We start from the raw sequence: 21956 nt of genomic DNA, 5'->3' as shown, positions 1-21956 counted from the left end.
CGTGTCCCAATAGGTGATGCAACCAGCAGCCACAGGCTGCACTCGATAGAGAGAGAGAGAGAGAGAGAGAGAGAGAGAGAGAGAGAGCGAGAGAGAGAGAGAGAGAGAGAGAGAGAGAGAGAGAGAGAGAGAGAGAGAGAGAGAGTTAAAAGAGGACCAATGGAAGAAGGCATGCACACTGGAGGGGCAGAGAACTGAACGAGCATTGTTTGCAAGACCAGAAGTGATCTGGTAAAATACAGAGACCATTAACCTGTCTGTAATGAGAAAGCAACCTGCCCTTACTTCAATTTACAATCATTCAGCACATACTCTCAACATTATCCTTTCATTTCCTCTCCCAGTGGAAGAATAAGTGCCTTTACATGGACTATATGTTTGGACATTCTAGTCATTACTCAATCCACACAGTGAACTACAAAAGGTAATTAATCAGCAAGAGATCCACATTTTCCACCATGTGGTGGTGGAAAGGCTTATGGAATGATGTCACATTTGGTATTAGAAGTGAAAATCTAATTCAAGGACAACAGTTGGAGCGAACCTAAGCAGTTGGACCGGCATGAAGGTCCCCCCAAATCCGCTAATGAGCACAAGGTAACTGTGGCCACTCTTACCGGTTCTCCTGGAAGACTGAGACCAGAGGGACCTTGTGGACCTGGTGGTCCAGGAGGACCAGCGGGACCTGGTTCACCTTTTGTCCCCATCACCCCCTGAAAATATCACAGAAAGGCAGAGGTCAAAGGTAAATGTGCAAATATCGATCACAACACAATCAAGATCAAAGATGAAGAACATCTTACTGGTGATCCGCTCATGCCAGAATCTCCTTGCAGACCTCTCTTTCCAGGACTACCCTGGAGGGTAAGTAGGAGAGGGAGCATGGGTGAAGAGGGGTGGTTGAGAAGCAGACACGTCGACAGGTAGTTAGAAAGAAAGCCCGGAAAGAAGACAGAAAAAAAAATGGCAAGAATGGATGCAAAGGTTTATGATAATGAAGAGAGACTGTCGTAGCTAAGACATGCCAATTCAAATAATCTTACCGGACATGCCAGCGGAGGCATTGGTGGTTTACTGAAAACAGTGGATTTACTATCAAAGGTTTTCTTTATTATTCCAAGCACTGTTACGCAGTGCCTCGACTCCTTGCCTTACTTTTTGAATTGTAAAAACTTTAATATGGGAGCCTGGTTTTCGTAAAAACCATTGCAAACCAACCATCCCCACTCCCCACACCCCACACCCAACTCCCATGCTTGCCCTGTCCATGCCGAAAAGGGCCATATTCTTAATAAATAAGCAAACGAGAAGGTGAATAGAAAAAAATAGAATTGCATCGGGAGAAGAGATAAAAATAAAGAGAAAGGGGGAGAAAAGTTTTATTATATCGACGTATGTACGTATTAATTAATCAACCATTGAATTAATTGCAAAAATGGAATCAATTAATTTCAGGAAAATCTATGCACCTGCATTATTTATTTGAAATTGGCAATGCATCGTTTTCGTGAGGAGGATTTTGGTGTGAACACGTGACGAAAAATAGAAAAAAAGATCTCAAACCAGTGAATTGTTATCGTCCAACTTCCGGAAGCAACAACACAAATGGAGTTCATCAGTCTACAATTATCGCCGTTGCCATCAGAGACGATGGGTGCTTTCATTTGTTCAAAAATCTCCGCACATTCATTCAAATTCATCGTCCGAGTCAACATCAAGTCGTGTCTGTTGGAAGCTCATGTTTTTTGTGTAGAGCCAATATCATTTTGGAATGTCAGTGAAAACAGAGCAGTTATAAATGAACAATATGGAGCGGAAGTGTACCACACACGGTGGTCTTTTGTAGATTATTGTCGAGAGGTTATTCGTGTGACGTTAACACTATCGTTATGACTGTGAAAATAAAGAGTATAGAAAGATGCTGTCGTGGCCAAAGTTGTGTGTAAGAGCGGAATGAAATTACTGGGGGATTCCTTCATTTGAGTGTCACGCAGCAAGTCATCAACAATAGTGGCATATTGTTCTCTCCTCAAGGTTGAGATTGATTTGCAACAATGTGGGAGCCACATCGTTACCTCCACCACCGAAGATGGTTGGAGGCTATGTTTTCACCCCTGTTTGTCTGTGAGCAGGATATCTCAAAAAGTTATGCACGGATTTTGATGAAACTTGGTGGACAGGTTGGGTCTGTGACGAGGACGAATTGATTCGATTTTGGTGAAGATCCGAATCAGGATCCGGATGTTGGAATTTAAAAAATTTTTAAAAGTCATTCTTCAACAATGAGTGATGGGGCCAAAAACGATACCCATGTCACATGATATTTCAAAACATGATGGATGGATTCTTATGGAAGTTGGTCGATGAGTTGGTTAGGTGACACGAAAAAGCCAATTACAGTTTTATTCGGGTCCAGATGCAGATCAGGCCCATCAGTGGGAAGGAAAGCATAAACTGTTCAGTCTGGTAGAGGTATGCACTCCACTGTGTATCGTTCTACTTATTGCTGTTATTTATTTATTTATTTATTTATTTGAAACTAAACTGAAACATCTCTTGCCAACATGCAGAATCCCTTTAAACTTGAATAAATTATATGTCTAACAATGTCAAACATCCTATTTATGTAAAGGGTAAAATAATGTCTTGCATCAAGGACGTGTTAACACAGGATGGTAAACAAAACATTCAAACTCATGGAATTTCGGCCTTACTCAGTTGATCATGGCAATTAAAAAAAAAAAATCCCAGAGGTCCAGAAAATCACTAAAATCTAGACACTTTGGCAGCCCAATAAACATCACAGACAAATTAACCAATCAGTTATAGATGGTATTCAAGCAAACCACTGGCCAGCAGTTTCACAGCCTTATACAATGTAGTCCTCAGAATGTCATGGTGGATGGTGAGTGGGCATCCATGCAAGGTTTTCCAAACTTCACAGATTGTATCACAGCAAATCGGCCACTTGATACAGTCACAAACACAAATTGCACAAATCAAAGTGTTGAATGCTTGTGATGAGGCAAGGTAGCGGTGTTATCTGCTCACTAGTGGACCGGAAGGACCAGGTGGACCCTTGCTTTCACTAGAACAGGTGCATGCATGCGGCAGGGCTGGACATTTTTCTTCAACCCTCTGTGGCCAAGGTCAAAAAGAGATGCATTGGTGAATGAGTAACTGTTACTGTAATAGGAATTACAATGATGTCTCATCCATGTTTTATGACAAATCAACAAGTAAGTGTCATAAAAAGCAAGTACAGCAACTTAAATATAGTCAAAAGACTTATGTAATTTTTATTCGCAACAATATTGTCAACAACATAATTGTCAGTACCAGAGATGGCAGTTCACAGCACTTGTCACGGCTTGGCCAACCTACGCTGCATACAATCTCAAACATCTGAAGCTGAAACTGTAAAGAGAGTCAATGAAGAAAAGAAGAGTTAGACATAGTGATCAGATTTATTTTTCAAAAGAACAGTTATAGGCATACATACATACATACATACATACATATATTACATACATACACATATACATCCATCCATGCATACCCACCTTGATTTTCAAACATATGTAATCAGATATTGTATTGAATACATGTATGAGACAACAGGTAACAGATTAAAAAATAAAGTCATGGAAAGAAATGGCACAGATATTACAGAACATTGCAGTGACCTTTCCATTAAATATAGGAATTATGTTAAAATCAATAAAATAAACACTCATTCTGATAAATGGATGAATGTTCATCTTCACTGGGATTGTGAAATCTAATCTTTTTTTTCTTTAAAAGACAGATAATATGAACAAAAATGTTATGATTCTGTAAAACTGGAAACAAAATTGAGCACATTTATATTTCCTACAATTCTATGTAAATATATATTTAAATATTAGCCTTTCCGACAACACCAGGCTTCAGCAGAGCGATGCTCTTCCACAGCCATGAGAGCCATTCATTCACTTTGTTTCTGCTCTTCAATTGAACAAACAAATCGTATAATGTTGAGCTTACCTTGCCGTTTACTATTTGCACTGATGACGTCACACATACATTTTTCGGCCTGAAGTCGTTGCAATGCAGCATAGTCTGCAAGGGCTTTGAAATCCTAACTTTGGAATACCTCTGATTCTTTTCCCCAAATATTGTCAGAAATAGAGTTGGAAACCATGACTTCAGGTTATACTTTATTAATTATTTCTACCATTGATTTACAATAGAGAAGCTTGATAATCCTGCTTCAGATGCAAGAATACAAAGAGATGGCATTACGCGGCAACCACCTTTGCCAGCACAAAAACATTTATTTTACTCGAGAATACAAAATGGCTAATATTAATCATCCTATGTTAAAATCTAACCAAATGTTCTGAAAATATGATTTATGTGTTTGTCCTACTCAAAAAGGTCAGGATTTGTGGTGTGCAGGGGGGATGCCCTTGTCCTGCATGAAATATCTGTACAAACTCTTCCTTGAGGCTTAGTTTTTAAAAAAGTAATTGGAGCATTTATCTTTTTCACAAGATGGGTAAGGAAAGGTGAAATTTGTATTACCATGATTCACCTTCCTAAATGCCCTTCTTAATGCCCATAAGTTTGCATTCGTTAGATACAAGAACAATTAAAAGAATGAATAGAGATTATTGACATTGAGAAGTAATACATACAGGCACGCTGCCAGATTGTGGGCCAGTTGAGCTCAGCGCACGTCCCAAAACTTCCACACCATCCGTCGAAAGGTTCCGATGCCGCAATATAGCTTGCTGTGAGATGAGCTTGCAATCAAGGTACAAGCGGCACGTCTCGTTGGTGAGGACGAGATGGACCTGCGGAACCCGTGCGCAAAGTTACTCGTTCACAACAAAAATCAAGTGACATGTCCCTTTGTATTTGTACAAAGACTGTGTGGACCCCATGATTTCTGCTGTCAATTTTAATTATAGAACATTAAAAGCAACATAAAGCAACATTAAAATTGACATCTCCACAAAACAAAATAGAGCTTATCTCTGGGAAACAACATTACACAAGATGACGTGATGCAATCGATCCACAGCACGACCTCCTACATAAACACAGGATGCATTCTATAAGATGAGCCTCGAAGGGGGCTGTGAGATTTTTTTTTTTTTTTTGGTGAACACGACCAACTACTTATTCTTATTTCCTGATGGAAATGCTATGTGGACACAAACCCATTTAAAATGGCTAAGTTATATTGGCTTGTGAATGCGTTTTTGTTGCGATTTCTTTTCAACGCCAGAATTGCTTCGTGTTTCGCTTCGCTCGACTCTCTGCGGAATGCCTTTGAAAACATCTGGCCGTTTCATTTGATTCGTATGAGGCACGAATCATACGACTTTGGAGAGAATTTTTTTCTTACTATCTCTCAGTGAAGGCCTTGGACAAAGCAATATCCGTATTTTCATCCGTTTCTTTATGCAGAAATGAAACTTCATGGTGGAGTTAACTGACAAGTTAGACATTGAGACCAGTGTGGTCATGAAGGAAAAAGTAATTAAAAACACAATCCATAAATAGGATGAGTGGAGTAGGTAGAGCAAACATCAATTACATGCGTTGTTTACACGAGTATTGTTATTATTAGTAGTGGTATTATTATGCCACCATCTTGAAAGAGTAGGAGTAATAAATATGTGGAAGGGATTTTTGAGTTTGGTAGAATAGGATTGGGTGAGTGAAGGTGAATAATCTGCTGGAATTAGAAAAAGTGAACAGGAAGTGTTGATCACTGGATATGTGAATCCTCTTATGGTTGGGATCAGAGGAAGAAAATTGAAAGCCACTACCTTAAGTTGAGAAAGCAGGTGGCTCAGTACCTGAGGGTAATGCACAATTTCAATAGGAATTAATTTTAATCGGAAATTATTTTAAAAGCAGGAGACTAAATGTTCATGGTGAGATGACTTCCAATTGAAAAACTAAATTAAATGATCGAATGGCCATGGTGATGAGCCTGGCGTTGGCTTTGCAGTCAAAGTGGCTGGCTTGAGACAATGGAGTCCTGAGTTCAAGCCCCTTTTCTACCGTTGAATTAACACCAGGTGGGGTTGACTCAGCCTGCCATCCTTCCGATGTTGGTTAAATGAGAACCAGTGTACTGGGGTAATAACCATTCAGGGTAACCTGCGTCGGACCGGCGACCCGTCCAGGAAAGTACTCCTTGCTAATGAAACTGCCTCGGTCGCCCTATTTGCCTTCACAGTGCGAAAGGAATCGGTAAGTAATGGACATGATTCCAAATAATGTGAAATCAAATGGATCTAAAAGTGCAAGGCAGATTTTGGGGGACTCCAGTTGGTAAAAGAGCTATTATCTACTACTTTGAATCACATACAATTCCTTATACACTGTGGAGAGGTATGGAAAGCCAGGTTTTAAAAAAAATGGCCAAATGAAGATGAAAGCTGAAGTGTGAGACCACCCTAACATCTTCAAGGTACGAAATGCTGAAGACACACGATTTGCAGACACAATCATGGCTGATGGCATGGTTGAGAAGGTTTATGTGCTGCTGGGTGGCCAAGGCCTGAATGCTGAGACAAAAATGTTGGAGGAGTTACAACACTGTTCCTTTCTTTGGAGGTCCAAACAAAATAAAAACCGACTTATCTGTCGTGAAGTTTGCATGTGAAGAGCTTTTGTTTATACAACTGCCAAGGCAAATGGAAAAGTGGAAAAAAAAAAACAGAGGGAAATGGTTAAACCTATATAAAGCAGGCAAAAGAGGAAACAGCGAGTACATGACAACCCATTTATGGTCCACAGCATGAGGAGAAGAGTTAAAGGTGAAAGGGGAACAGCATCTCATTGGGTATAAAAATATTGAGATAAATAATTAATGGGTGGAGTTGTATTCTTAAGATTGCTCAAATAAGTAACTATTGTATTTACAAGTAGCATGCATTATTGAAGAAGGATGTACAATGAAGGGAGAGAGAGAGAAATATAATGGTATAATCGAGCTGGAAGGTTAAGCGCTTTAAGGTGGGGTAGGGAGGGGTTTGGAGGAAAGGGAATTGGGGATCAGGTGGAAAGATTGACATAAAATTAACCTTTATGCAATATATCTGATGTGATCCAACGTGATCTGATGGTGGGGACGAACTATTTATGCAGCTCTGTGAAGCCGCTGTGGTGTTTATCAATCAGGTATCATGCTTAAGCAAGTTGGTGAGGCCCAAGTTTGATTTGTACAGGCTATTTTGGAATTTTTTATGGTTAAAAACCTACTTTTACAAACTCTTCATGCTTTCAAGAACGTCCACTGCCCCATATGCATCAGCAAATGTAATGTTGTTGCCCACAAAAAAAGGCAATCTGCTCTTTAATGAAGTGCATCCTACTGAGTGTTGTTGCTCACAAAAAGACAAGCATGGTGAGGAGACCGCACCAGATGGAGTTTTTAATCAGATCCATTGCTGCCCACAACAACAAAAAGCTCGTACCAGACTGGTACACATCAAGCCACGCTGACGTGTCTTTTAAACTGGATTTTGCCATGGCATGTCATTGTTCAGCAAACCGAGCCATCGTACATGTTCTACATTCGTTATCTTTTCACCAAATTAAATAATATTCACGTAAAATGATGTGCAGATGAAAGTTTGCATTCACGAGCAAGCATATTAAAGAAAAAGTGCATTTGAAATGGATCGGCATGATGAAAATGGTGGTTTTCAGCTGAATACGATCAATGCAAGCATTTCAAATTTCAAAGTAATATTATTATTATTATTATTATTATTATTTCGTAATGTTTTTAACTTTTAGCAAGCAACTTCCAGGAGAAAATTTTTAATTATTATTATTATTATTATTACTATTATTATTATTTAATTTTCTTTTACCTTTTAGCAGGCAACATCCAGTAGCATTTTCCCAAGTGGTGGCACCAAGTAGGTTACCTTTGATTACACTGTGCTATTCTCCTTTCGCCGTAACTCCTCGAGTTCTAATTAAAATTCATTCAATGGACATATTGAAAGAAAGGCACAAAAGAAACTTTGTGTGAATTGCTTGGTCTTGCTCAGATGGCTTTTGCAGAAGCTTTTGTCAGCTGCTGGCAGCGGCACACCTGCTGTAACTATAGGTGGTTGACGGAAGTAGTGCAAGTTGTGGGAAAGGAGGGGTTGAGGTTTGGGGTGGAGGTGGGGGGTGGGGAGGGAGCTGCTTTCGGTTCAGTTATCCATCTGATTTTGTGCAAACTCATACATGCTTTTACAAATCAAGCCTGGAATTCCATGCTCCCTTTATAGTACAGCTTGCCACCACTCGTAGAAAGGAACATGTCCCCATTTACCTTAATAGTCCTGAAATTTAACAATGGACAATATGACACTTTTTTTTAAATCCTAACGCCATGACCGATTATTTTAAAATCTTACATCAGACGTAAAAGGGTTTCAGCTTGTTGGAAATACTTCACCTGTATAAACATTTATTCTTACAATGCGGACATATCAAAATAACAAGTGAAATTTGTTCGAGGGAATTTGGAGTGTATGTTACAAAAAGTTTCCATCTCGAATGCAAAGAAACGGAAAGAAAATTGAGCGTAGAAAAAAGGCATTTGGCTCAAACATGGCCATTTAGTATTCAATTTCACTCTGTTTCTACTTCGTCCTTTGAAAACTGCCAAATTTGCCAGAGAACAGTTCTTACCCCAAATAACTATCAAGAGAAAGAGAAAAGTAATTCTATTAGATATCGTATATTTAACTCCGCCACCGAAGGTGGAAGAAGGTTATGTTTTCAACCTTGTTTGTTTGTTTGTTTGTTTGTTTGTTTGTTTGTCTGTTTGTGTGCAGGATATCTCAGAAGGTTGTGGATGGATTTGCATGAAATTCGGTGGGCAGGTTGGGTGTGTGACAAGGACAAACTGATTAGATTGTCGTGAAGATCCAGATCTGGATCTGGCTACTAAAATTTTAAAAGTAATTCTTCACCATTGACAGACAGGGCCAAAAGCTATATTTAGCACGATATCTCAAAAAGTTGTAGACGGATTCAGACGAATCTTGGTGGACATGGTGGATGTGTGACAAGCACGAATTGATTCAATTTTCGTGAAGATCCGAATTCAGATCCGGATACGAGAATTTTTTCATTTTCAAAGCGATTCTTCACCATTGAGAGATGGTTGCAAAAACGATATAATACATGATATTTCAAAAAAATATATTGGGCTTGATATGTTCTCCAGGATCAGGCATTAAAGGGGGGTGTGCCCTACGAGTTCCCTTCTCGTCCATAAACATGAAATCAAAATCGACTTAATAGATAGTTCATGATAATGCCTTTGGGAATATTGCGATATTTATTGTTCTGATTTTGACTTCTGCTTCAAACAACCCCTCACAAAATACTTTAGGTGCATCAAAAATGCATGATGGAGGGAGATTTATTCAGGAGATGAAAAAGAGATAAACTTCCAAAAAATGCTTATCGTTGGAAGAACCTGTGTAAAATGTGGTGGCTTTGGTCTTGCTTGCCAGAAACAGCAGTTGTAAAAATGTTTTTGATTTTTCAAACAGTCCCGTGTCAGTCTATTTTTGATTATGTTGGTGTCGATAAATCAATATTTTATCCTCTGGTGTTTAGCTCTGGCATCATCTCTCATTATTAAAAAATCATCAGGGTCTGTCACCTGATCTTCACATTAATGGTTGATGTTCTTTTGATCTTCAACCATTTCTCCTCTGGTGATGTCTTCCTCTTGCTCCAACCTCTTTAGCTGTCTGTCCCGACCTCGCTCGACCAGATATGCATATTCAGAAACCGCCTCCTTGTCTGATTTTCGAAGTCCAGGATTATTGCTCACCTGCATTACTTTGCCTATCCCAATCATGTTGCTTCCTCCATAACTTCAAGGTTGCAGCTCGACACCATCTCACTTCCACTGAGGATCTTTTATGTTAAATTTCTGATAACCACTTGCTAAATGCAGCCTATTCTTACAGATCATGGTTGGATGAAACACCCTTATCTCTCGTTTTGTTCCCCCATGTGCATTAATACTATCATATTAAAATACGCAATTTGGTTTCTCTTCTTCCTCTCTCTCTCTCTCTCTCTCTCTCTCTCTCTCTCTCTCTCTCTCTCTCTCTCTCTCTCTCTCTCTCTCTCTCTCTCTCTCTCTCTCTCTCTCTCTCTCTCTCTCTCTCTCTCTCTCTCTCTCTCTCTCTCTCTCTCTCTCTCTCTCTCTCTCTCTCTCTCTCTCTCTCTCTCTCTCTCTCTCTCTCTCTCTCTCTCTCTCTCTCTCTCTCTCTCTCTCTCTCTCTCTCTCTCTCTCTCTCTCTCTCTCTCTCTCTCTCTCTCTCTCTCTCTCTCTCTCTCTCTCTCTCTCTCTCTCTCTCTCTCTCTCTCTCTCTCTCTCTCTCTCTCTCTCTCTCTCTCTCTCTCTCTCTCTCTCTCTCTCTCTCTCTCTCTCTCTCTCTCTCTCTCTCTCTCTCTCTCTCTCTCTCTCTCTCTCTCTCTCTCTCTCTCTCTCTCTCTCTCTCTCTCTCTCTCTCTCTCTCTCTCTGTCTCTCTCTCTCTCTCTCTCTCTCTCTCTCTCTCTCTCTCTCTCTCTCTCTCTCTCTCTCTCTCTCTCTCTCTCTCTCTCTCTCTCTGATACTTTCAGTCATTACTTTTCCAATCTCAACCAAACTTGCCATGGGGATTAAGGGTCCCACGACGGAGGTTGTAGAAAAATAGTTTGCCCACCTTCCCAAGGGTTCCACCTTGGGCAAAATCTGTGTTGTCGTCTATAAAGAGCTTATCGTGGTGTTTCATGGGGCACACATATTGGAAGTGAAAATTATTATAGCCATAAACTATTTAGTCAATTCCATCCCACATTCGCTGATGTTTTTAAAAGGTCGGTACTGTTGTTTAACACTAGACTGGAAAAGATTTGGGGGAAACCCAATATCCTTGAAGCAATGTATACTTCTCACATCTCTGACAGACGAATGTACCCAACCCCTCCTGACTCCCTTGCCACTTCCATAGGGAGTGGATGGTTCTAGTATTTAAAAAAGCACTTCAAGGTCTAGTTTTTTGCTCTCCCCCCCCCAATAAATGGAGAAAATATGAAGGAAAGAGAAAGCTTCAAAGAAGCTGATTGTCATTTGTATAGAATTTGCAATGTCTTTTTGACACCCTGTCTTCCTTTTCATGCCTGCTGCTTCATGCCAGTTGATGGCAAGTGGAAGCAAAAAAAAGTCTGTTTCCATTATTTAATCAGCAATGATATCCCGATTGCTTAATCAAGTTAAATTTTAAATGTCATGGTCCTAAAAAAAAAGGACGAAATCATCATGAAAAGCAATTGCATTATTCAAACCAAAAGAAAATAAAAATAACTCTTCTGACCTTATGGAAACTTCCAAAGAAGATTTTCTCAATCTCTGGTGCAATAAACTTCAAAGTTTTGTGAGAACCCTTCTCATCAATGTAGAAATACAGCAATTCCTTACTGCCACCTGTAAGATAAGGAGATTTCAATTGTCCTCACCACAAAGTGGATTACCAAATTAATAATACACATTTAAATATTTATTTTTCGATGTATGAAACAGTCTATGGGCCATCTTCAAGTCGTGTGTGAAAAATATCAGAACTTAACCCTCCTCCTCCACCCCCCTTTTCCATGCCTTCAGAAATAAATAAAGAATGATAGTCAACAGAGCACCAAACATCAACCGGTACTTACTATCCAGTGCTATACCCCTCTGTGGTTTCCCTGCCACATCCATGACCTGCCACAATGCAAATGGCTTGAGGTTTGAGTCTGGGAGCAAACGAAAGAGTAGAGAGATGGTGTAGTCAGGGTGAAGACCTTCAGGGTGGATATTCCTAGAGGGTGGGGTTAGGCAGGGAGGTGGGAATGGTGAGTGAGAAAGAGAAGAGGGTCAGGTGAGATATATAAGATAATTTAACTTGGTTAGTGTGAACGTTGGTGTATTCCAAATTTACCTTTACATGCTGCTCATGCAGCTATTTAAATATATTCTCATCTTTTCTCCCTCAAATATTCTCTACTGTTGTTGTTGTTGTTGTTGTATTCATACTTTGTAGGCTGCACCATTATAGCATCATGGTGGATCTTGAAAGAGTCGAAGGAGTTGAAGGTCCCAGGCTCCATGGAAACAGCATTGACTGTCCCGTGGAGCATGCTAGTCAGACCAAACGCCTCCATCATGTTGAAACCTTTTAAAGAGAGAGGGTGTGCATTAGAAGTTATGAAGATCTAAATCCTACCAGGATGTTAGCTTCCATACGATATTTATCCTTTGGTTGAGGATTTCTGGTCTGCTATCAATGAATATACAAAAATATTGCTTGCTTTCAAGAACATACAGATCCTAAGGTTATAAACATTGTTATTGGAGGTATGGTTTAGTTTTTACCATAAAACTTCTTTCTTTAGAATTGTTATTTTAGTCCTGCTCATTGATAAAATAATTATTTAAACTAGTAGATTACCCGTCCCATGGATGGGTGGCAGAGGTGGTGGTGGTCGTCTGTTCTGTGGTAGGCATGTGATAGCACTGGACTAATCATGTTCGGTGATGTATCTCGGGCTGCATAGCTAATGCTCGACGGTCAAGGCTTCACTTTTTAACCCCCATAATTTTTGCTCATTCGCTCATGATAGCGAGCTAAAACGTATTGCGATCAAGAGTCATCTATACTAAGTACAATATAGCTGAGTTTCGTGTACTGTTGACACTTCGTCTTGGAGGAGATAACAAAACACTTAGCTCCATTACAGTATAGATGATAGTGGACAGTGAAGGCAGCTGTGGTACCTGAGACTGTATGTCCATTAACATACGCCAGAGGACAGGCTGCAAGAAAACACAAGAGGAGTTTATTAGTTGTGAATATTTCTAAAATCAATATTTCATAAAAAGCAACTGCTTATCGTGACAGAAATAAATAAATCCAAAAAAAGAAGCATAAAAGGAGGGGGGAATCACATTAGGAATGTACTACTACGACTACAACTACGACTACAATTACTACTACTACAACATTACTTATTTAACAGTCGTGATTATTCCCACCTTGTGGGGTTGACCAGGAACCTTTTCACCCCAAGTTCTTCACAAACCAACAGGTTAGGCCTGGTGTTCGAATGAAGATGACAGGAATCTGGAAATAAGCTCGGGTGTCTGCGATAACTCGCGTAGTTTTTACGAAGAACACCGGGAGATCTTTAACGACCACTGACTAATGCTGACAGAGGGGAAACCCGGTTTAATGTCTGTCCGAGGAACGACACACACATTGATGAATCACCCTGCCTATGAAACACCAGGAAGTGTTTATAGTCTGGTCCCATTTTCAGGAATTTTGACACTCCCCAGGTATTTTTGAGTAAGATTTGGCAGATACTATTCTCCAAAGGATTTTGGGTGGCTGAATCCAATTTTGCTGTCTGCCAAGCTGAGAAATTGACGGTTAAGATTTTACAGGCAAAAATCCAAAATGGCCATCAAAATATCGATTGAAAGGCCATCTTGGCATACATTTCTACTGCAACTCCCCCAAGAAATGATTCAATATTGGAAGGGACAGTAACAGTGAAGAAAAGTTTGACTATTATGATACATTAATTCAAAAATGACCAACTTAAAATAGCACAGAAATCATCAGTCTGAGATACGGTTGTTGCGTAAATGCACTGTATCGCTTAATAGAACAAGATCTAGTTTTTGGAAAAAAAAATGATTAATTTAGCATGGCTTGTATATATGGTGATTAACTAACAATGCCCATGTGAATTAATTACTAAATAATTATTTTATTAAGGTAAATTATCACTTTAGTGCACAACATGTAAAAAGATACCAATATTTTTGCCATTTTTCACATTGACTTTTTTGCCTTTTGTGCATTTCTGGCTTGTACACAGACAAGGAATATGAACAACAAAAGTATGTGAGAAATTTTAAAGACATTTGTGATGCATAGTTAAATAATAGACTGAAAAATCAAACAATAGTATTCAAATTACACAAGTAATAGTGTATTCAAAGTATTCAGACTCGACAAGTGGATGCTTTACTGATATTCGCAAACCAACATAATCAAGTACAATATGTTATCTAAGCTACATAACACCACCACATTTTAATTTTCTGTTCAATATTTGTCTCAATGCTGCAGGTAATGCAGAGAACAGTAAAAGATATGTCATGTGAACTTTAACGCTGTAACAATTGTCGGTCCACTTCAGTTTCCTGGTACGGATCCGGTGAGTCACGTCAAAGAGGTCAGGGGAGTCGATGGCTCCGGGCCAAATTACGGCCTTCGATATCTGCTACCCTATCCATTGGAACTGTCGAGCTAGCCAAGCGCGACACTAATAGGCAATTACATGACTGATCTAATGAGGCAGAGCAAATCTTAGTCATGTGACACGATCTTACCGAGTGGTGTCAACCGCAACCAATCTACCCTTAAAAGGATTTACTCAACCAACTAGATCAAGCTACCAGGATAAACGGAATTCACGCGAGACCAAGTGTATTTAAAATAAATTACATGGAGAGGAATTTACAAATGAAGCAATGTAATAATCACAATGAGAACAGCCCCGTAACCCACTACCGATACATGCCCACAAAACAAAGAACGATCAGTACATTCCTTAGTTATCGAGTAACCCCTTAAATATCATGGGTTTGAATATCGTGGTTTTGAACAATCACGGGCAACTTCTTTATTGCACTGATTTAGTTATCACGTTGATTAATTTCGACCAATCTCCGTTTTTGAACCGAGTTGTGATGGTTATCTCGCACCTCGAGCCTTTTGTTGTTTCTCTCGCATCGTTAATAATGTCACTGAAGCGTAAAACGATGGACAAAAATTGCTATTGAATTTTATTTATTCTCAAGTTTATGGAGCTGCAAAAAGATTTATTAAAGAAACACATCAACAGATAACAAAGGGAAACAATCAGGAGATTAATAGGGGAGGGATGGTGGTGGCTTTAGACACGTCACAGAATCTGCTTTTGAACGTTGAATCTGCTTCAGCACAGCAGGAAACTTCATTGTAAAGCTGATGCACATTTATTTTACATGTTTATTACCCCGTTACTGTGAAGCAACAAACGGGGTTTAAGCAATTGGTTTATGTCCTTCCATCTGTCTGTCTGTCTGTCTGTCTGATCAGTTTATGACCGTCAGTTTATGATCGAGGAACAACTTATTTAAATTGAATGTTATACTTTGAACATGAATCGGAACATGAATAGGAAGACAAGTCTTTCATTTTGACGTACTTTGGCTTTGAATTTGTCCCGATCGCACATGCGTAGAAAGGAGTGAAAATGTTTTTTGCTTCATCTGCCTACTTGCCAGTCAAACAAAATTGAAAATAATTCCAAACTGAAAACGAAGGTGTTTTTAAGGACGTCATAATGGATCCAAACAACAGGCATGAATAACTCATATAACGTGTTCGATAAGGTGATGCAATAGACACTGCGGAAAATGGCGGTAAATTCTGAAATCAATTTATTTATTTGACTTTTGCAATTATTATTTATTTAAATTGAATTATATACTTGAACACTGCAGTACACAAATTGCCTGTTATAGTACTTCCAAGAACTTCAAGTTTTGCAGTCGGGTACTTAAATATAAATAAAGGTTCAATGGGGTGATGTTTGAGGGTGGTATTCGGGACTGCTTCTGGACTACTTCAATAGCACTAAACTTCAGGAATTTTTAAGTCGTGAAGTCGCTTCAATATTGGCTATGTCCTTCCTTCCATTTGTCCGCCCGTCCATTGATCGATCTGTCTGTCCATCAAAATGAAGAAACTTTCTAACCCACTGTTTTTCATTCCAATGGGTAACAAAGTGTAATTCTAATGGGTTCTGAAGGATAACAATCGTAATTCCAAAGGGTGATTCTAAAGAGTCCTTCTAAGGGGGATTTCTAAAGGGTTCTGAAGGGCAATTCTAAAGGGTCCTAAAGGGTAATTCAAGAGTTCTGAAGGGCGATTCTAAAGGGTCTTAAAGGGTAATTCTAAAGGGTTCTAAAGGGTAATTCTAAAGTGTAATTCTCAAGGGTGATTCTAAAGGGTTCTGAAGGGTAATTCTAAAGTGTAATTCTAAAGGGTGATTCTAAAGTGTGATTCTGAAGGATACTTCTAAGGGTTCTAAAGGGTGATTCTAAAGGGTTCTAAAGTGTAATTCTAAAGGGTAATTCGAAAGGGCGATTCTGAAGGATAATTCTAAAGTGTGATTCTGAAGTATACTTCTAAAGGTTCTAAATGGTGATTCTAAAGGGTTCTAAAGGTAATTCCAAAGGATTCTAAAGGGTAATTCTGAAGTGTAATTCTAAAGGGTAATTCTAAAGTGTAATTCTAAAGGGTGATTCTGAAGGATACTTCTAAAGGTTCAAAAGGGTGATTCTAAAGTGTAATTCTAAAGGGTTATGAAGTGTAATTCTAAAGAGTAATTCTAAAGGGTGATTCTGAAGGATACTTCTAAAGGTTCTAAAGGGTGATTATAAAGTGTAATTCTAAAAGGTAATTCTAAAGGGTTCTAAAGGGTAATTCTAAAGTGTAATTCTAAAGGGTGATTCTAAAGTGTGATTCTGAAGGATACTTCCAAGGGTTCTAAAGGGTGATTCTAAAGGGTAATTCTAAAGGGTTCTAAAGTGTAATTCTAAAGGGTAATTCGAAAGAGCGATTCTGAAGGTTAATTCTAAAGTGTGATTCTGAAGTATACTTCTAAAGGTTCTAAATGGTGATTCTAAAGGGTTCTAAAGGTAATTCTAAAGGATTCTAAAGGGTAATTCTGAAGTGTAATTCTAAAGGGTAATTCTAAAGTGTAATTCTAAAGGGTAATTCTTAAGGGTAATTCTGAAGTGTAATTCTAAAGGGTAATTCTAAAGTGTAATTCTAAAGGGTTATGAAGTGTAATTCTAAAGGGTAATTCTAAAGGGTGATTCTGAAGTATACTTCTAAAGGTTCTAAAGGGTGATTCTAAAGTGTAATTCTAAAGGGTAATTCTAAAGGGTTATGAACCATAATTCTGATAAGTTCGAAAGGATTCTAAAGGGTGATTCCAAAGTGTTCTAAAGGGGGAATTCTAATGTGCTTCATTTGCTTCTTGGCTTTACCGATTTCATATTAAAAAGGCCAAACTAAACCGCTTCCTTTGGAAATGGGTGCAATTTTTTTTTAAGCAATCACTAAATCATTATTTCTTTTTCATTAAGCGAAATAAAATATCAACAAGAATTAGTCATTTAAAATCACACTGTGTAGGGTATCATGTCATATGAACTCTGTACTTTCAATTGTGATGTGTTTATTTTTGGCTGCCGCCAACCTTCCACTATATTTTCTCGAAGCCCAGAAACATAAACCCCTTTATTCCATAGACTCGGTTTTAACTATTGCAGTTTTGAATATCACAACATTTTCCAGGATTATAACCACCGTGATATTGAAGGGTTTACTGCATGTGGCTTAGTGCTCAGTCAATCACACAATAGATAGACATCAGAGGTGGACAATACGGAAATATCCCGGCTGTGCCCGGCAGGACACAGCTTGACCGATGCAGAGACAAGAGCAGGCAAGGAACAATCGGGCTACAGTCCAGACCCAGAACGAGGAGAAGAGTGGACATGGTTTGCTGGTTGGGGCATAGCAGAGCATGCAGCAGTAAATGGCCGGTTCAGGGGGGAAACCCCGCAGTAATTGGCATGCCTGTCCCTAGTGAGGTTTCCGGCATATACTGACATCATCTTGACACTGCACCCCTTTATACCGTTGGGTTTGCACGTCAACCATGATGAGCCTTGCCCTCCCATCTTACTTGCCATTGGTCTGGTGTCTCAGCCAGAAGGTGGGGGAAAACCCCTTTCACAACTGAACTGGCAAGGTGTCATTGTCCCGAAGGGATGACAATGTTTCCTGCTTAAACTTGGGCATTGCTGCCAACCGAATGTTAAAAAGGCACATTTAAGACAGATCAAAAAGAAAAAAAAGAACATGAACAAATGGGGTGAAATGGGTTGATAATTTTAGAAACAGACATAGGGATGGGTAAACATTGTCTAACTACACAAAATGGAGACTAATGTTTAATATGACATTTAATTACTTCTTCGCTTATTCTAAATACTTGATAAGGAAGTAACTGCAATATTAAGCATTTATTAACACCTAGGAGTTATTTCCACAACATTGCTTTCCAGTCAATATTTTGAAGCACCATTTATCAAACATTGTTACAAGTGTCATCATTGGTTCTGCATTTGCAAGCTGCTGTGCACACCAAACAGGCTTTTTATGCTTGCATCGGGCACTTGTGCACTTCATGTTACAATTGCAGGTTATGAGTTCCATGCATGATTCTGGAACTGGAGTGATGGACAGGAGGATGGGCACAAGTGAGGTATCATCAAGTTTTCAACCAAGCATCTCTGAAGAAGCTAGCTCTGGGTACTGTTTGTGTGCCAGCCTAAACACTGCTGCCTGATAATGTGAGTATTGCATGTGAAAGGACAAAGCATCACTTGTTGGTGGAAGAACCTCTAGGGCATGATACTTGAAAAATAAGGTTGAACCTGCCTTGTTGGCATTGGTGACATTTGGCACATTGTAGACTTTGCAGATAAACAGCTTGGCATCTGTGGCAGTTTGTTCATCCAGATTTCCCTCACCAGGATGTTACTACGATGCTTGATGCCTGGCTTTCCTCACAATGGATGATAATTCTTGTCAGCTTCCTTGTGTTTGGCTTCCATTGTCTCTATGTTTACTCCAGGGTCAGAATGCTTCAGCCCTCTCTTCATTGCTGAATTCATCGGATACCACAATGATTTTGTTGTCTGGTGCATCAGCGTCAACTGCTGGGGCAAGAATCTTGCCAGGTCTACTTTGTTGTGAGGGTGAGATATGAAATTCTCCAATTTGAAGGCAGATGAGCATCCCTACTTTAATCAGTGTTCTTATTGCTCCTGAACCTTGCCAACATCTTCTCCTAGTTCCACCTTTGATTGAAGCCTCATAGTATCTGTCCAATGCTACATCCACTCTGTTACATATTGCTCCACATTGTACAACAGTTCCAATACACATCAGCAAGGTCCCCAAAGGTGGAAGTAATTACTAGTTTCCCTATGGTAATTACTAGTGCCTGACCATCAATAATAAGTGATCCCTTCTCACCAAAATCTGCAGCTTCAATGACAAAAGGGCAAGGGATGCCTGCAGTAAGTACCTGATGCAGTATTGCCTTTCAATCAGTTCAAAGGCTTCCAATCATTTCTGCGTGAGCCTGTGGCACTGGCAAAAGTTCATGTTTTAATACTTCAGACTGGTGGACATCACACCGAGCTTCATAAGCAGTGATCAAATTCTAGAGCAGTCTTCTGTCTGCCTTAAATCACCTCACTTTCCCCGTAACTGAATCAATGTGTCCCACCTGAAACAATGAGGCAAAAGTAAGCAACCTTGTTTTTGGCAAGGGATCTCTGAACTTGGCCTTTCTTTCAGCACAAGGGAGAAGGTAGCCTTTCCTCTACAAAATAGTTCCATTGAAACTTGTCCTTTCTTGCTTGATTCTGGCAGATCCTCCTCAATCTCCTCTGTGGCTACGTCCTTGGTTGCAACATTTTGCAGATATCCGGGAACATTCATACAGGTTGAAAGTTTGTAAAGTGGTGAGAAGGCCATCTTCATCCTTGCTGTCTTGTGGCTAATTAAGACCACTACTTCATTCGTGACTGCCACAGTCTTAATACAAATACGTCGCTAAATGAGTCCACACATTGGTTTTGCAGTGGGATAATAAGCATATTAACATGCAACAGTAATATTTTTACCAAGTTACTCGATGTGGAATAGTGCAACAAAATGTATGTAACATATAGCATCTAAGTTATTTTTTTCATCAGAATCACATGTGTCGCTTCTGAGAAGCAAATACCTATTTTGGGGGGCAACCCCTGTAGACCCTCTTCGGGATTTTTTTTTTAATGCCATGAACAAACTTTGGTGCATACACGGTGATGAACGTTGCAGTAAAGCTTCATCGAAATTGTATGTATAGTTTCAGAGAAAAAGTTGAAAGTATTTGTGGACGGGTGACACACCATCTCACAAGTTCCCCGGAACTATGTTCCAGGTGTGCTAAAAATGTATTGGGCCCGATATGTTCTCCCGGATCAGGCATTGCGTGGCGGAGGTATGCGCTCCACCGAGTGTCCTTCTAGTTCAAACAAGCGATTAAGTTTTCAACAGAATCCTGTTTATGTCCTTCAATAACTTAAATAAAAGCACCGTTACATATCAGCATGGCCACTGACTCGCTCTGCAATCACAACAGCTAAAGTGGAGGATATATTAAATATTTAATTCAAAATTAAATACTAAGTGACATTGATTACATGCATTGACAAAATAAGGAACAAATGTATGTCCCTCCCTTTTTCGGCCATTTCAGCCCACTGCAGGCCACAGGATGAAAGCTGCTCTCAACTCCTGTTGAGGGATGATTGATACACTGTCATGCTCGCCCAAGTGCGGGTTGGCAAGAGTGAGCAGCCATGGTATAATTGAAGCCACATCACCAAGAAGAGAAAGAAACAAGTCTTTAACCACTCAACCAAACAGCCACATCCAAATAAGTAAATATAAAACATATTGAGATTTTACAACTTGATCTGGTAATAACAGTTGAAATGTGCAATCCATCACATCCATGTAAAGTTGAGCAAAAGTAGACAAAATATATGAAACGAAACTAAAGGTAAACTGCTAAGTTGGTGCAAGGATGTGTGTGATGAATATTGCACTTAAGACTCAGAAGAGAGAAACTGCAAGAAGAAAACAAAACAGACCAAGTGTGCAAAAGTATTTGATGCAAAAAATGTGAAGATGGTTAAGAAGAATCATGAAGACGACATGGCATATGGTGTTCCTCACTTGATGAAGCCGTCTCACAAATAAAGGCTATGAGTTCATCTTGAATCTTCTTGAAGCTGTTGTAATTCTCCACGAAGAACAAGTGACGAGCCACGGGTTGCGAGGCAATTGCAGCCAGCTCAGCGAAATCAACATCCATCAGACCGATGACGAACACAGTCACACCTGTCATTCACACCACATGGACATTGTCATCCATCATCAATTTTGTATACGTGTGACTCACTGCTCACCAAGCTTGAACGACCAAGCCTGCGTTTACAAATAAACCAAGGACTGAAACATCACCATCGTGGGGGATTTAGCTCATCATCTTAAAACTGGAATATCCAGTGACTTATGCTCTTTCATGAGCTGTGACACCTATTTAAGATAAGAAATTCCGTTTTCTTATTTATTTACATATTTCATGGATTCGTTTATTTATTTCAAAAAAATCATTTCATCTTCAATGTGTCCCCCAATGTTGTTTACATGCACAAGTTTAATTTTAAAATGTTTAAAAATGTGTCGTAATTGAATTTTTCGGTATTTGACCTTTTGACCCTGCCACAGAAGGCAGGGACAAAATTATGGTGCTCTTGCACCTTCATGTCATTTGGTAATCAAAACTACCAAGTTTGATGAATTTCTGCCCAAACGTTTAGGATGAGATTGCGTGATGGATGGATAGACAGAAAAACAGATGGACATGCGGAGCCGATTACAATATCCCCCCATTTTTTTTTTTCAAAAAGCATGGGGATAATAAGTAAATGAAAATGGATAGGCAGATACTATTGCACAAGATGAAATCACCAGGACAATTATTGAGTTAGGCTAACTGTTGTGGGAAGCAAGGGAAAGCTGACGTTCCAGGCATCAATCATTTCTCAGATTTATTTTGTCCGATGAGGGTTTAACATCTGAAACCTCAGCTTCCCATGGTGGTCAGCATACCATAATAAATGTCTCGTTGATTCCATCCA

General features: G+C 39.4%; 1 protein-coding gene across 3 annotated transcripts in view; it reads right to left on the bottom strand.

Annotated features, from left to right (window-relative positions):
* LOC147027132 (collagen alpha-1(XII) chain-like) overlaps positions 1-21956 on the bottom strand; it is a 365482-nt gene that overhangs the window by 63001 nt on the left and 280525 nt on the right. For 2 of the 3 annotated variants that reach the window (XM_085883313.1, XM_085883312.1), the window contains exons 49-58: positions 20989-21153; positions 12831-12869; positions 12090-12228; positions 11732-11874; positions 11392-11501; positions 4680-4838; positions 3340-3417; positions 3052-3138; positions 804-857; positions 618-713 (exon numbers count right to left, since the gene is read on the bottom strand). In XM_085883313.1, the coding sequence (XP_085739439.1) occupies positions 618-713; positions 804-857; positions 3052-3138; positions 3340-3417; positions 4680-4838; positions 11392-11501; positions 11732-11874; positions 12090-12228; positions 12831-12869; positions 20989-21153 (1070 nt within the window). Of the gene's footprint in view, positions 1-617; positions 714-803; positions 858-3051; positions 3139-3339; positions 3418-4679; positions 4839-6999; positions 8120-11391; positions 11502-11731; positions 11875-12089; positions 12229-12830; positions 12870-20988; positions 21154-21956 lie in introns of those variants that run through there. The other variant, XM_085883314.1, reaches the window with a different exon arrangement.

Source organism: Eptatretus burgeri, chromosome 5 (assembly GCF_056783735.1).
Source record: "Eptatretus burgeri isolate ZD-2024b chromosome 5, Ebu_testis_v1, whole genome shotgun sequence".
In the NCBI taxonomy this organism is placed as follows: Eukaryota; Metazoa; Chordata; class Myxini; order Myxiniformes; family Myxinidae; genus Eptatretus; species Eptatretus burgeri.
The sequence above is the reverse complement of the archived record's forward strand: the minus strand, read 5'-3'. Positions and strand labels throughout refer to the sequence as shown.